Source organism: Rhea pennata, chromosome 1, assembly GCF_028389875.1.
Source record: "Rhea pennata isolate bPtePen1 chromosome 1, bPtePen1.pri, whole genome shotgun sequence".
Taxonomy (NCBI): Eukaryota; Metazoa; Chordata; class Aves; order Rheiformes; family Rheidae; genus Rhea; species Rhea pennata.
In genome coordinates this window covers 53,067,517-53,084,002 of record NC_084663.1, presented here as the reverse complement: position 1 = coordinate 53,084,002, position 16,486 = coordinate 53,067,517, and the positions used below count along the sequence as shown (strand labels likewise).

The window sequence follows — 16,486 nt, the reverse complement described above, 5'->3', positions numbered from 1 at the left end:
AGGATAAGATTGCTATAGTAAAGGATCTTTATGAGAATTATAAGGGGGTTTTAGGAAGCATCATGGGTGCACTCATTGCAGTAATGTTGAAAAATGGCAAACTCCCTGACGCAGTAGAGTCTGCTATTCATCAATTGTTGAATTCTCCTGCCTTATGCCTCCAAGTATCAGAACTTCTAATGGACTATGCTGATATCGCTAAGATACTGCCAGAAAATGGAACACCAAGTACCACAAAAGGCAGCTCCTCTTCAAGGGGTACACCTGAAAAGCTCGAGTCTCGCTCTCAATCCTCTTCCTCTTCACTTCTTACATTCATACAGCTTGTTCTTCGAGGACACAAATCTGTAAAGAAAAGCCTGAAAATAACAGCTAATTACTTAGAAGAGGCTGTCAGGGTGCTAAGGCCACCTTGTGAAGCATTCCATTCCTTTGTTAAAATGGTTGAGGCCTTCGTCCCACTTATAACAGATAAGTTGCAGGAGACATAAATGTGTTGACGTATCAGAAATCTATTTTGATTCCTTTTATTCTCACACAAAGAAGAGTTTGAACATCTTCGAATACACATACAGAAGGTATCTGCAGCAACTACTTCTAATCTTTTCAGTCTTTTTTTGGTATCTTTGAGCATTTAGGGGTCAAAATCTAGTTCTGTTGGTTTATTATTTGAGATCACTAGTAAACCAAAATCAACAAGAATGTAGCATGAACTATAGATAAAAAGCAAACGTGCAGTAAAATAGCTCTGCATTAAATTTATTTTAACTTTCTGGGCAGGCATGTGTGAGGATTTCAGGAACAGTAGTTTAGGTTGACAGAAAATGTTACGAGATTTTAGATGCAGGTGCTGGCACCTGCCATTGCTGACACCTAAATCTGATACCTGAAATGCTGAGCCTCAAACTGCCCCTTTCAAGCTACTAAAAGCTGAAAGCATATAAATTCCCTAAGTGTCTGCATTTCTGACGCTAACATTTCTCAGATGCCTGAACTTCTGCTTTACTAGCCACAGATTTCCAAGGTAATTAGAACAGTGAGTTTATATGCAGCTGCACAGAGAGTTCAAGCAATTCACACAGAAAGTTATGACTCTCCTTACTTTTGACTAACTGACTGATCACAAATTTGTGCAACCCTCATGTTGAGATCTTGTCTGGATCACTAAATTGTTGCTTACTGCTTTGGGCAGGTGATGGTGAATACAGAGCTCCGGTTTCATGCCAAGTTCAGTCGTGACTGAAAGTTATTACCAATCAAAGGCTGTTAGTGAAATGTGTCAGAGAGAAATGTCAGTGAGAAACACACAATGAGTTTGATGGTTTGATGGTTCCCTGAAAAGTTAAATTACCATGACTAGTCTCCTTGGACCAGTGAGATAACCACTCTGACCATAATCCCAGAGGCTAGGATCAAAGAGGATGAGGGGCCAGAAGTGATAAAGAAAGCCAGGTATTTTGGAAAGGGGAATTGCAGGCAGAAAATTTTCCTTATTTGCACATTCTTATCTTTTGGAGGCAGGAGAACTTCATAGTTGTTCTGGCTTGAGTATCTAAGGCTCTAGGAGTGCTAAATGAATATGTAGAAGTGAGGGGAATATATAACTAAATCAGAAGTACAGATTTCAATTTATGATGTTGATTCGACCACTGGCATTAGACATTGCAAACCGGTGAAGTAGAAAGGCAGGTTCAGTCACAACCAACAATCACTGAGACAGCAGTGCAGACTTTCCTTCATTTCACTGTGAAATGGCCAGCATGTATTCGTCAACCACCAGAGGACTGTTGTGAACACAACATCTGCCTCTGTTGTGCAAAAGAAATGGTACAACCAAACATTAAAGTTGAAGGCAGGCCTGACAAGTCTCTCAATCTTCTGCTACTAGATCTGTGTCTCAGGGCAGCTTTATGCTTCTGCCCACCATGTGCCAGATGCAGACAGTCAGCTTAAGGTGGGAGAGATCAGCTGGTTCTGGTGCATGGGGTCATGCTGGTGGGAAGGCTGCTGTGCTGCAGCAACAGACTTTGCTGTCTCTTGGGAGCCTGCCTGCAAAGGAGATAGGCAACACTGCACACTTACCAATTAGTCTACCACTGTAGTGCCTTTTCCATCACACAGCTGGATTCTGTTGTGCTAAAAACAAAGTTCCTAAGAGATCTGCAAAGAGTCTGAAGTCCATGTGTGTTCTTCCTGAATGCCTGAGGGATAAGCTACCTACAATGAAGGCATACACTGCCCTACTCTTCAGTAAGGCAACCAGTTGTCCTCCTGCTTGAATGGATCCAGGGAATGCCTATTTTGATGAACTGCACTGAATGTTCCAGTCTCAGCTAGAGAGTTACAGCTGAAGGCAAAGGGAATGTTGAACTTTTTGTAACAACAGTAATTCTGGTGGCTGTTACGCTGTGAATCAATCTTGCTTGCTATTCAAGTGCATATATGTGGAAGTAGCCAGAGCATCAGTCACTGCCTGGCCAAGTACAAGAAAAATCCAATTACACTAGGAAGAACAGCAGAGGCAGGGGCAGTGAAACCACTGTTTTTGTCCCTTGAAGCTGAAAGAGAGTCAAGAAAGCAGCCATTTAGACTTCTTTTGGTTGTCTAATACTTCCTGTACTTGCTAACACAGCTCTTACTCAGAACAGCCATTTCCACAAGTCTACCTACTATTTTGGCTTAAGTATAGGCAAAAGCTTTCATTCCTAAATGACTGTTTTGTGCTCAAAGTTTGCTACTGTCCTAGGAGCAAAAGTACTGTATTAATGGTGGACTGAATGAAGGACATGACTGTGAAAAGACCCAGTGAAGTCTTCCAGCACAAAGGAGTTATTTCCTTTGCCAGGACACTCACACTTCATGCTTTACCAAAGAGTACTTCTTGAGACTTCTTTCTGCCACAGGAGAGAGAACAAGGCTAAAGCAGGAGTGGCTTTCTCTTGCCTGTACCTGAGCTTGCCAGTGTATTGATAGACCAAAGCTCAGCATAGTCCTGCGGCCTGAAACGTGGCAATCTTGCAAACCACCAGAATAATATCTGAATGCAAGCTTCCTACAAATCTCATTTGCCCTTGCAATAGGGATGCTAGGGACTCTAAGGCATGGAACCTATGACATCCTTGCAATGGCAGATGGGATAGGTGAAAGCTACAAAGACCCTGAGACCTGTTGTATATCAGATGGATTCATATTTAGTGAGCTGTATAATGTTCACAGATTCCACATCAAACAGGTGAAAATTGGTGCTTATGGGTCCTAGAGTGCTCTGGTAGGCGAACACAATGAGGAAGCTATTGATCTGAACTTGAGTGTGGCCCTGTGTAAGTGCAGCTGTTGAGGGTTGCTTAGGGTACTTGAGGCCAGATAGTCCTGCATTCCCCCTGTGCAAAGGCCTATATACAATACCTTCCAAGAGCTGGCAGCGGTACTTGCTGTAGTTCCCCACAGAACGTAGATGCAACCAGTTACCCTGCTGTGTCTGAGAAAAGTTTTTGACAAGGAATATCTCGTAAGGGGGAATGAGAACTTCCTTCTCAGACGTGTAGTGAGAAAAGCCTTGCACAGCTGCTCCTAGGCAAGTTATCACAGTGAACAAAGTTTCATTCCCAAACTTCTGTGCTTCTTTCCAGAGGCGGGAAGTGGAGGTGAAACGGCCAAATCTCACTCTGCTGCCTACTGTGGCCTTGATATATAAGTCTTTTACACCCCTGTGCACCTGGTAGCACTTACGTTTCTCCACGTTCTCCTTGCTGCTCTGCCATTGCTTCATTATCTGGATGGCAGTCGTTAGGTAGAAGTGAAAATATTTGAAACTGTAGTTGTGTCTGTAGTGCTCTGGAGAGCTTCCAGCAATAGATGTGGCCCAATTCAGCTGGGAGTGGAGGGAGGAGTTCATAGTGTAAGCCATGAGGACTATGGCATGGCTCTCATGCATCTCCCTCAGTAGACCTGCTGGGCTCTTTAACAAAGCCTCACGAGCCTTATTCCAGAGACTCAAATAGTTTTTCTTAGCAGCTATTTCATTTTGGAAATAGTTTCCTCGCTCCAGTTCTTCCATCATCTGCTCTCTGCACCCCAGATACTGGTCATCATAGGAATGCAGAGCCATATCCATCATATGTTGGGACATAGCCTACAACATGAAAGCAAACCATGATTAACATCAGAAGTGTGAACTTTTTGTGAATCTCTGTGAATGTAAGCCAGGATTTTCCCTATCCTCTTCCTGCTCTTTGTCACTGTTGGCAGAGTAAGCACAGCAGGTGGGCATCTCTGACAAGCCCTTCTTGAGCAGCCTCAGGCTGTTGTCCAAACCTCATGGCAGGCAAGTACCAGTTAAGATGCCCGAGTCCTCATTTTATGAGAATCAGTGTCATTAAAAGCTTCAGCAGAGTTTGCAGCAGTAGAGATATACCAGCCACTAAGGTCTAGGTAACAATGCAGAGTTCCCCCAAGTTCTAGACACACAGAAAATGGCAACATAGGGCTAGTCAGGCTCAGATCTATAGAGAGAACCTCTGCTGCATTTTGTGGCATCAGACGCACAGAGAACAAAATTTGTGAGGAGCATTACATTTTGTTAAACCAAATGCTCAAATATACTGCTGGAAATCTACAGGGAATGTTTCATCTTGATTCTCATGGGACTAGAGTCTGTTATTCCCTTAGTAATCAATTTGAGCTATACTTCCAATGTCTCCCCTCTTTCCTCAAATAAAATGAGCAAGAAGATAGGGGCTGTAGGACAGACCAGTGGTGCATTTATTTCTGTACTCCACCCATGATTAGTAAGTAGTTTTGAAGAGGGAAACAATAAGCAAATCAATATACTAGGGGGCAGTGCAGCCTGAACATATCTCAGGGGTGAATTTCTTCTTTCTGCTTTGTTATACCTGTCGGATGTACTGTGGCTCCAGAGTGTGTTCAGTAAGATAGTATAGTAGCACTATATTAAATTTTTTGTTCATCCAGTTTGTCTCAGTGAGGCCAGGTGGATTTGTCATGTCAATAAACATTAAGCACATGAGTAATGATTTACACAACCAAGTGGTGTAATAGGAAAATAACTTCTAAAATATTCTGCATGCAAAATGACACAGCTAGTTATACTTCTATCATTTTTATTTAATAAAAATCTTCTCTAATAAGACCTAATAAATAGTGCATATGATGACATTGTTAGATTACACTTTTTGCTTTTTGATCTCTTAGTAGACTATAGTCAAATATTGTAATCAGCTGATAGCTGAATACTACAAGTAGATGTTCACTTCATCTCGTATGTTCACTCTGGTCTCATAATCCAAATCGATACCTTTCTTGGCCTCTGAAGTTAGTAAACTCTGTACAAATTCAGTTTACTATCCACGATACCTTAATTACTCTGAGAGAAAGCTCTAAAGCAATTGCAAGGAATAGAGCAATATGGTCATTGTCTCATCCAACAAGAGACTGCTGTTGTTAGAGCCTCAGCTGAGACAGTCTGGGAAAGGCGAGGAACATTTCCATGTTATATGGAAACATTCCTACTCAAAAACGTACCCTGGGAAACCATCTGGCTCCAAACAAGAGAAATTTACGACCATGTAGTTAGAAGGAATTAAGGCGGGTAAGAAACAGAATAAAGCAATTGAAAACAGAACATTTCTCCCTTTAAGCCTAGCCCAAAGCTTCTTAAAGACCATGTTTTAAAGAGAAAAACATGGGGTTTATTTCAGTAGGCTTTGAATCAGTAACTTTCTAAGCAATTTCAACATTTTAGATAAAGTACAGTGTTTGCTGCTCTCACCAGCCTTTGCAAGAAGATCATCAACAGGAGGCTGGCTAGCAGTTGTGCTGACATCCTTGAGTCCACCCAAGACACTGTGAAGAACATTGAGCCCTCTCAGCATAAGTAGAGGTCATTTATCTCTCTCTCTCTGTTCTTGAACTGGAAAATTCTGCAGTTCAGAATTTGCACTCAGGTTTAAGTGAGGATTCTTCGAGCAAAGATCATTCACCAGATTCTTACAGCAAATCAGAAGTCATGAACCAAATGGGTAAGGTACTGGTAGAAGTGTTCCCAAAATTCATAAGGAAGGGTGTAGGTGCATTGAAACCTCATCAGCTGTTTCTTCACTCCAGTTCTAGCTGGTGTATATGTCCTTCACCTTGATAATTCTCTTAATTCCAAGGTATTTCATCATCTTGTTTTTCTTCTTGCCTTTTCTCTATCTAAATCCAACAAATAGAAGAAAGGAAGAAACCCACGTCTTGGAAAAGTCTCCTCCCCAAAGTAGTTCTCTCCTGAGGAAGACGTGGAGACAAGAAGACGTGGAGAACAGTCCCTGGTCAAGAGCTTAACAAGCTCTTTTAAAGTGTGTAGGTCTGATAAAGCCAACATAGAAATGCATAGTGGGTTGGGATCCCATCTGGAAGCAGAGATAACGTAACAGTCTCTCTCCTCCTTAGGTCTCACTGATCTCTAATAATTTACTGCCAATCCTATTCTTATGTCACTGCAGACTGGCACCTCTTAGAATTGTTTACATAGGTATATTAAATATGAGTGTATAAATACAGATTCTGTATTTGGACTAATGTCTTTCTACTAGCTGCTTTGCAGTCACCTAATTAAAGGTTAGTGAGTTACGTATTAAGACCTGTGGCTTCTGACCACTCTTCTGCCTGGAAAAAGAGCCAAGAGGCGGTGTCAAGGCTAATTCTAACAACACGGAGAAAGCAAGTACACTTTTCATTGCAATCTGGTGATAGAGAAGTGCAGTCTGGTCAGAGAGATTTTGAGGGGGCAATCAAGGATGATGCTTTGGCTAACAGAGCAGGGATACCTATAGTTACAGTTTGATTCTCTGGGAAAAGTAGACATCTATGCCACTGGTTGGATTCTGTGTACAGAAGGCATTTGCTGAGTATCACTGAAATATGGTGGAAGAGGGGATAAAAGTCTCATATTCTATCACTCTCGACATGTTGTATGATAATACACCAGCAGATGCTGAATGAATGACAATATCTGCAGCCACTGGTGATATGAGATGGTGACATGAAGGATGCAAAGTGGTAAATACAGCTTATCTATTTCTTCATGTAATTGCCCCATCATCTCAGGCTATATTTCAGAAAGCAGATTTTTTGACAGGTAAAATTGAGTCAGAGAAGGGATTATGAACTTTTTCAGAGGCACCTCCCCCATTCATGTGAAGATAAAAAAGACCTAATCTGTGATGGGCTCTAGTGGGTGATCGACAGGGTGAGCAACTCCTCTAAAGTCGCAGATTTCTTGTCAGTCCATCTACATATTATTCAGTTGCAGCTTATGTCCTTGCCTCTTTTTCCCTTGTACTGTCTTAGCATGTGTTTCCATATGAAGTGAATGAGGATGAAAGGTCACTGGATTTGCATTTTCAAATACTTAAAATTCAACGTGGTTTACTGAAACCTGAAGATAACTTTAATGGCCATAAGATGGCAGCAGAGTATGTGTAGTGCGTTGACTAGGTGAAAATTGAGGTCCTCTATTCGAGAAGTAAATTTGCAATCTGATATACAGACTCAGCTCCCCAGAGACTTTAGTACACATATAAAGATCTGGTGGTACAGATCTGCAAAAATTATTTACCAAAAGGGAGAGAAAAGTGTAAAAGTAACAGAAGTATGCAAATATAGACAGGATGTTTCTATTTTACGGAACAAAACCATACCTAAAAACACCAATAACTTGTTAGTACAGAAAATACTAAGGTCTCACTAATCTCTCTAGTACTTTTCCCAACAAAATTTTCACTGCTTTCAATTAGCACTTTGTTCATTTCTACTAGAAGGCATTCAGAGGAGGGTTTTGCCCTCTGTGAAGCCCCATCAGTTTATGCCAATGGAGGAACCAGTCCTAGGTTTTTGACCAAGACCAATAGAGGTACTTATTAACTGTTTTCTCCTTGCTGTAATGTCAGTATACCCAATTTAAGTTATAGCAGCTTGCCAAATGCAGGGTGTTGGTGCTCATACCTGCATCCATCTGTGTAGACTTATCCTATGTGGTGGATATCCACTCCAGTGGTGGATCTTTCAGAGAAATGCTGAACTCAGTAGACGGTGGATCAGGGAAAGCCTGTCCTTCCTCTCCCTCACTGTATACCAGGACCATGCCTTGAGTTTCAAGGTAGTCATTTCTGATTCACACTGGGGCACAGAAAGGGAGAATCAGGGTTCATGCAGCTGGACCCTTCTCTTCAGGGCTCACAAGAGCAGGCTTTATATTCCAAACCTTTCTCTATCCTCAGCTAAAAGTTGTATAGAGAAACAAAGAGAAGCAGCACACTGACCTGCTTTACATAAGCAGTGTTTATTACACTCAACAGCTAAGAATGGCTATACCAGCTAACATGCAGCCAGAGAGATTTACTCTTTCTGAGTCCCTTGAGGCTCAGTAGTCCCTGCCTTTTGAGATGGCACCCTCCATCTACCTCTCAGAGCATGAAAGCTAATACAGGATATTAAAGGAGATTTTTCAGAAAACTGCTAATGCATAATATTCATAGAGAGACAGAATGAAGTAGTGAACAGGGGAAAAGATATGTATGTATAAAGAGACCAGAGATAGAGCAAATGCTGACCCAACTTCAACCCATTCTTGAAATGATTATTTTTTTGGTTTATTTCATAAAGTCTTCTTTTTTTTGGCTTTTTTTTTTTGGAGCTGCTATGGTGCTTTTCATTTCAAGCATAAATGACAAAGTATCACCAAGGGACTTTTTTTTTTTTTTTTTTTTTTTTTTTTTTTTTTTTTGCTTAGGCGTATCAGTTTTACCAAAAATAAATTCTAGAGAAATCAAGAGATTTTCAATTCACCTTTTACAGTCACTGAGTGTAGCATACAAATGAAAGGGCTCATCTAAATGGACTCCTCAAATGCATCTTTTGGCATTCATCTGTTGTTGCTATACAGGCAGATTTTGTAATAGAATAATCAGAAGAGTATAGTGGAATCTGATTTCTGGCTGTGTAATAGTATTTATACTACCATCCTTACAAAATGATCCTACATTGGCACATACTTAGTGTAATCATTCTATCTGAAGATACTGAACTTTCCCTGTCACTTGTATCAGGAGATAGCAGTCCCCCCATCTTCTCAGATCCTCAGAATCAAATCCATCACATTTATACATGTTGTGGCGTTCTCCTTCTACAACCCCCCTGCATTTTTGGAAGAGGACAAAATGTCTTGCTATGTTTCCAAGGCATACATCGGGTTTCTTGAAAGGAATAACCATTTTTTCACATAAAGCATCCTGGGGATTCAAAAGAAAGAAGTAAGACAGAATCTTCTCAGCCATCTCTAATGAAGCTCAAAATTGCACAAAAGACTAATGAAGAGAAACATTCTCGATGAACGGAAGAGAGCTAAAGAACGCTAGGCAAGTAGGGTAATTTTTGCCGTAATGTTTCTGTTGGCTAAGGGACAGAACTGCAGAAGGCCCCAGGCTATACCTTTTCCTTCACATCCACAAATGTCTTTCTTCTGGGGAATTCATAGAGGTCCTGAGCCACACGAGGGACGTGACTGTCTCATCCTTAGTATCGTCCAAAGTAACGATTGTAGGCCGTGGGAAATCCTACTTGCTGAAAGTGAAAGATACAGGAAGGACGGTTTTCACAATACTCATAGATCTGCTCCATTGGGGCTTTGTAATGCTCAAAGTACCTGGAGTAGACAAAGAAAGACATGCTGTTCTACAGATTCGGTTGATTCAGCTGGACGAGTTTCACACCCTTGGCTACCACCAGAAGAGTGATTCCCCAGCATGCCGCACCATGCCCACAGCAGAGGGCTTCTCATAGTGAGTTCAACATCTCTGACATGGGAATAGACCTCCTTGACTAATGCTGGGGAAAGTTGGAACTGAACCCAACTTAAAGCAATTGCTCTTGAGGCCTTAGTAGAACAGTTAGGTTTTTCCTCCTCCTTCTTAAAACATAGACTGTTTCCAACTCCGTTTCCTAGCTGTCTAGGACCCTTTTTCTTATTTCCTGCTTACCTTTATTTGTGCCCAATTTCTGTTCATTTTCCTGTTAGCCACTATTTTCCCTTAACTAAAAAAATTTCCTCTCATCATGTTCACTTCTCACAGCTTTTATTTTCCTAGACTAGACAAACTCAACTCTTTCATTCTCAGCTACTCACTCTGGATGCCCTTCTCAACTTTTTATCTAGGCTGAGTTAATCTTTCTTGAAGACTGTACACGTTACTACAGGAGAAGTCCCTCCAGTATTTCATGCATTGATACTTTATTTTTGTAATGGAAATAACTTGAATCACCCTCTATTTCCATTTGTTCCATATACATTGCTGGATTAACCCTACCTCATAATCAAATAATGCACCAAGATCTCTCTTTACCTCAGTCCTTCCTAATTGATGGTTATAGCAGATGCTACTTTTGTGATGCCCCACACACACCTAAAGGACTGTACATTCAGTACTACTGAATTTCATCTCGCTTTTATCATTCTAGGTTTCCACATCACTTCGTTTCTCTGCTACAATACTCTGATCCCCTTCCTTACAGATGAAGCCTCTCAATATCATATCATTGAAAAATGATCCCTCCAGTCCAAAGATGGATTGAATAGAAATTTTTGAATTTTCTCCAAATCTTTATACCTAGGATGTTACCAAATCTTTATATCTAGGATTTCTGCACAAATGGACCTATTCCTAGCGGGATCTGCAGGTTCAGAAAGAACAGCCGTTCTGATCTGACCTCCTTCCTGCAATAAAGCTCTGCTTCCTTTGTAGGGAGCTATAGACAATAACCAAGGTTCTGTGATACTCTGTTCCCTGGAGTTTGACTTTGATGTCCATGCAGCTTAGAGCAGCTTCTAACTTGTGTCCTGCTATCCCAATATTTTGCTCAGATGGTTAGTACTGTCTTCCTCCATGTGAAGAATAACAAACTGCAGCTATGAGTTCACCCAAGGATATTTATGGAGAAAGAACCATTTATCTATCAAGAAGTATTTCCTAAGCCCTTTTGCTTCTGTGCTTGAAGATAATAACATAAGTATACAACAAATTAATGCCTTGCCATGTCCCATCACCTTCCCACCACCTCTTTACAAGAAATCCAGGGTCCAGCCCTCAGCCTGACCCATGAGTTTTTACCATTCATGTATGCTGGATCTCTTCTGCCTTCTCATAAAGGCATTGGCAACTTCCCTTTTAATCTTGATGCCTACCAATAGAAAACACAGCAGGTTAGTGATACAGGGCATTGGTCTATACAAATTGGACCAGTCTAGTCTCCGAAGATGAGCGTTTGCTCTCTTCGCAAGTAGATGGCTGCTGCAGCCCATCTTAATTCCCTGTGCACCTCTCCCCACTACGCTGTCTACTGGAAGTCCAACAGTTGTGCTCCCTCTTCAACCTGGCTTGAACAGTTACATGGAGCAAGATCCCTTTCCATCATAAACTCCACTCCCTTATTGCTTAGCATGACCTGAGTCCATAACAAATGTGCAGAGTCATGACAGCATAAAAGATAAATAAGGAGACAGTGAAGCCTTGTGCAAATCTGAAGGGAATGGCATTCTTTCTCCCTGGTATTGCTAACTTCAGGGTCTTGGCTTCCTTTCTGTATTCTGACTCAGACTGACAGTGCAGTGGGATACTAATGACCAGGCCTTCTGAATGCCTCCAATGAACCACAAGCAACAGGCTGCACATGGAAATAAAATAGCCCATCTGTATGTGTAGAGTTCCATGAAAGATGGAGAGTATAAATAAATAAAGAAAATATCACTTTGGAAGAAATATGCCTGTGAGGTGCAAAAATCCTGATGTTCAGGCATTGGAGCATGCTTGAATGTGAGAAGTCTTTTGACCATGGCAGCATTCTCACCTGAACTTCACTAATGCACTACGTGAGTAGAAATGGCTTATTTCCCCCTTGGATCTGTGCTTGTGCACACACAGGAGTGCTGTGGAGCCCTCCCCACAAAATAGCATGAAGAATGACTTCACCTCACTGTAGCCAGGTTTCAGCACAACACACCTTTCTCCATGAGACAGACCCACACCAACAGAAGTGTGCACACACACCAGCATAATGGCAACACAGGCAGTTGGACAGCAATATATTTTGACCTAAAAACTGGCCAGCTATCACTGTCATTGGGGAAAAATTACGTTTCTAAGATCCATGCCTGAGGATGTCCCTAAGGGAGAAGGTGGGTTTTGTGACCTTCTCACATCATCCTGGGGTGTCTGACCATGTTTCTGTTTGGCAGATGGGAGGTGCCCCATGTGGGGAGACACCTCACTAGCAAGCTGGCTTTTGGTCAGGATCAAAGTACTGGCTGAGCAGAAATTGCCAGTTAATGACCTGTCAGAAATCACCACCTTTCCCATAAAAACCCTTCTTGTTTCTTTTTTTTTTTTCTCTCTCTCTCTCTCTATCCCAGTCCATGTTTGGATTGGCTGGCTAGAGACATACTGGCTTTCATACTCCCCAGCAGCAATGTTATCCCTTAAGGTGTTAGGAAGGAGAGTGACAGGGGAGGAACAAGGGAGATTTTCCATGCAGATTTCTGCCAGGATCAGCTTGCTGTGGACACCCCAAGGCATGCAAGTCCTCATGTCCTGGGCAACCTGACTGAGGAGGGACTGCAGCTCTAAAGAGTAGCCAAGAAACATGCTTGCTTTCAGGTCCTCCAGGACGTGGGGTTTGGCAAAGATGTCACAGCCTGCTTCAGTGTGGCACCAAAACTTTCTGCTCTGTGATCTTGTCCTGGGGATCCAACCACTTTGCATAGGTTTCTGAGGCTTGCTCAGAGAAGACAAGAGACAGGCCATGTTGTTTTACTCACATTTCTCTGTTTCATGGAGGGGAGATGTGTCCAGCTGCTAACAACCCACAGAGCTTGTGTCTCTCCTTGGGGCTACTTAAGGGTTGTGGAAATGCTGGCTACAGCACTAGCACACCTGGAGCAATGCTACGTTGCCCATGCAGGCAGCCTGAACTCCCTTGTGTCTCCTACTCCAACAGCTTATGAAAGCCAGCCCCTCTGCTACAGACACTCCAGCCAGCAGCATCACAGGGACAGCAGCATTGGGGGAGAAAAGGGTGAACAGACAGAGAGACTCAGCATTGCTCTTACTTGTCCCTTGAACCTGGTAAAGGGAAAAGGAGAGGCAGATGCGATAGGATTCAGCTGAGGGACAATTGCAATATACTCACTGGCAGCATTAGGAGATCCTAAGGGGTCTTGGGAATCTGGAAGACAGACAGACAGACGGATGGAGAGGAGTTAGCTTATGAGTCCCACTCCCCTGCTCCATCCCATGACTGGATCCCTCTACTTACTGAATAGATCTGGCTCCCTGCCTTTCCTAGAAGACCTGTACCTCCCAAATAGGATTTTATTAACGTCCAGAATCTAGGGGTAAAATTCACCACAGCAAAATTCAGCTGGATTTGTTTAATTTCAACTTCTTCTGTGGAGGATTAAATGACACAATGACCACGTAAGCACTGAGGCAGCTGTATGAAAAAAATGAAACTCCTTCTCCCTCCCCACCCTTTGTAGTTAAAGCTAGGGGACAAATTAAGCAAAATCCCAAATTTGAACAGAACCTGGTGATTACTAAGCATCTCCTCTATCTTTGGAAAAATGAGTTTCCTTCTCCCTAGGGAAAAATCACAAGCTATTGATAGGGAAGAGAAATAGGATCTAAAATTAGGAACACCACTACCTTTACAGTTTTGTGGCCCAAAGGAATTCATACACTTTATTTCAGCTATATCCTTAACCCTTAACACTCATTGCAAACACCCAAGGAAAGTGTCTTCTAAGAGAAATGGTAGGTCTCTTCCTCCTCTTGGCTCTCCCACTGTCTGCTGTTTCAGCTATGACTTTTTCTTTAACAGAGTCAGTTCCACACAAGTCTTCAGGTATTTAGTGTGGACGTATTCATGGGGAGAAGGGATTTCAGGGACCAAAAAAAAAAAGTGTTTAAACAAAAACTTTATGTGAGAAAAGTTGTGTCTAGTTATATTTTTAAGTAACTTATGCATTCCTTGGATTTCAAAAAAAAAAAAAAAAAAAAAAAAAAGATTAAAAATTACTCCAAGACTGTTAAGCAATCCAGAACATAACAATAGCTAAACAAAGCTGAGTGCTCAAGAGTGAGACAGTGAGCAAGAGACTCTCTGAAAGAAGGAAAACACGGATAAAAATGTATTTGCCAGTACTGAATCATGACATATCCAATGCCAGGGAGCAAATTAAATTAAACTCTGGAAAGAAGATATAGGCAAACACAAGGCACTTTCTTGCTCACTCAGCCTCTCTTCTCCTGCAGCAAAAGGAAAACACTTACTGTTTCTGATCTTTTCCCCTTTCCTACTCACTACATTAATTAGAGTTGCCACTACGTTGCTATTTCTTGATCATAAAGTCGCTACAGTTAAACCACCTTCATATGTGATGTGGTCTTATTTGAGTGGGATAACCTCCAATTTTTTTTTCAACAGGGTTTTTTTCTCCTGCAGAAATTCTCTACATCCTGCATTTTTCAGCAGGTGAAGGCTTGACTCTGTGCCTATCTGTGTGATCCTACAGCATTCCAGTTCTGGCAGGTAAAAAATACCTCTCCTTGTGGTCAACACAGCTCTGCCCTGCAGCTCAACCCTCATACTCAAAACTGAGCATCCAACATACTTTTGCCAGTTCACCTAGATGCTAAACTAGTTTAATGTTTAAACATGTCAAAATATCAGAAATCTCTGCTGCAGTTCAATGGTGCAATTTGTTTAGTTTGTTTTTTGTTTTTTTGACTAGTAGAAGAAAGTGCTCAGTAAGAGATAAGGCTGGGTATCCCTGAGCCCCATCTCATTTATGCTTATCTAACATAACAAGTCAGGGAAAATATCTCAAGTTGTGCAATAACCCACAGCGCGCAGCCTACTCCCAAGCTGTGGGTCCCTGCAGACCAGAGGAAGAATCCCTATAAGCCTCAGGGCTCAGTGACACTCCCGGAGAGTGTCCCAAGACATCCCCTTACCTTTTTCACAACAGCAGAGCACTGCCAGGGCCAGAGCCAAGATCAGTGGTGCCAGCAGACTTCTCATCGTCTTTGGCTCAGCTGCTCTCCCCAGCCTCAGAGCTTTCCTGGAGGCTAACAGGGTTCTCTGGAGCTTGCTTGCGGGCAGCAGTTTATATCCTGTGATCATCTGGAGAGATCAGGGCTCTGGCTTGCGTTCCTGCATCTGGGCTCCAAAACAAAGCCCGTCATTTGGGCCAGGAGTTATCTGGCTCTGGCAGCCATTTTGACATCCATCTCAAAGCTTATGCCATTTCCAGAAGATTTTATCTGAATTTTTTAATGTGACTGTTGAAGAAAAAAAATGAGATGAAAAAACCCAGCTTTATTATAAACATGGAAGTCATTAAGCTTCTTGCAGAAAGGCCATGGGAGAGACAAAAACACAACCTGAGGTGGAGCAGTTCCTTTGGCATGGTGGGACTCTTCTATAGAAAATCAAATGAGACTGAACTTGATGGTGACAACTCTTGCCCCACTCCACCTCACCCATCCCTCTGAAGGAAAAACAAGCTCTTGAAATGGTTTGCATAGAATAAACACAGTGGATTTTCACCTCAGATAGTTTCAACAAACTGCTTTGGAAAGCTGAGATTTTTACATTCTTGTGAGCTTATGTGAAAGTTATGTTATGTTTTTTTTGTTTGGGTTTTTTTTTGTTTTTTGGTTTTTTGAGGAGGAGGAAGAGAGGGGTGTTCTTTCTTTTTTCTTCCTGAAAAGCTTTCTAGTTTCGAGCTTTCTAGTTCAAGGTTATTAGCTTGGCTTCTCATATCTCAAAATCAAATAAACCCTGAGACTCAGAGATGTTTTTATCTTCTTCAGGTCTTAGGTGGCTGCAGTTACTCCAGTAGGTTAGGAACTCCATGTGGGGCACTTGCTCTCACCTGGCCCAAGGGCCATGTCTCCCACAGCTGCAGTCAGCCTGCTCCCCAAGCAGCAACTGGGCCAGCACAGCCCCGCATATATGAAGTGTCCCTGCTGTCTTTCCCTAGGCTCACCAGAGAGCACCCAGAGCCCCTACTGTACTTTTTTTCCTAAACTCACTTCTCACTCTCTTTTTCTTTTGGACAAATTTTAAAAACGGTTATACTGGAGTTTTGTGTCAGAAGCGTTTTCAACCAATAAATCACATTTCTTTCCAAAAGTTCATCTCCAAAGCTGGTAAAGCTTTGAAGCATATTTTGGAGGATGTGTGCTTCTAATGTGGAAGGTAGGTTTAGCTCTAGGTTTAATTTCACAGAATAGTCAACATTTATATTTTATCTCATAGCCTTTGATAGTGTGCCATGAATCTTTCCCACTTCTATACTTTGCAGGTCCCTGAGGAACCTTGAGATGTGAATATTGAAACAAGCTGTGGTGAGCTGATACAGAAGATTTCA

At 42.0% G+C, this 16,486-nt stretch overlaps 2 protein-coding genes across 5 annotated transcripts; both read right to left on the bottom strand.

Moving 5' to 3' along the window:
* Positions 1-262: 262 nt before the first annotated feature.
* Positions 263-8,238, bottom strand: ART4 (ADP-ribosyltransferase 4 (inactive) (Dombrock blood group)). Of its 4 annotated transcripts, none has more exons than XM_062586162.1 (3): positions 5,789-8,238; positions 3,406-4,132; positions 263-379 (listed from the first exon to the last, which is right to left on the bottom strand). In XM_062586162.1, the coding sequence occupies exons 1-3, from the start codon at positions 5,873-5,875 to the stop codon at positions 303-305; spliced, it is 891 nt and encodes a 296-aa protein (XP_062442146.1). In that variant the 5' UTR covers positions 5,876-8,238; the 3' UTR covers positions 263-302. The 4 variants fall into 4 exon arrangements, with proteins under 4 accessions (XP_062442146.1, XP_062442156.1, XP_062442136.1 ...); XM_062586172.1 differs by having other exon boundaries at positions 263-345; XM_062586152.1 differs by lacking the exon at positions 263-379 and adding an exon at positions 539-2,558.
* An 84-nt stretch (positions 8,239-8,322) lies between these two features.
* LOC134146044 (matrix Gla protein-like) lies at positions 8,323-15,188 on the bottom strand. Its single transcript, XM_062586181.1, has 4 exons — positions 15,066-15,188; positions 13,240-13,275; positions 11,166-11,235; positions 8,323-9,703 (listed from the first exon to the last, which is right to left on the bottom strand). The coding sequence occupies exons 1-4, from the start codon at positions 15,130-15,132 to the stop codon at positions 9,574-9,576; spliced, it is 303 nt and encodes a 100-aa protein (XP_062442165.1). The 5' UTR covers positions 15,133-15,188; the 3' UTR covers positions 8,323-9,573.
* Between the last annotated feature and the right edge of the window lie 1,298 nt (positions 15,189-16,486).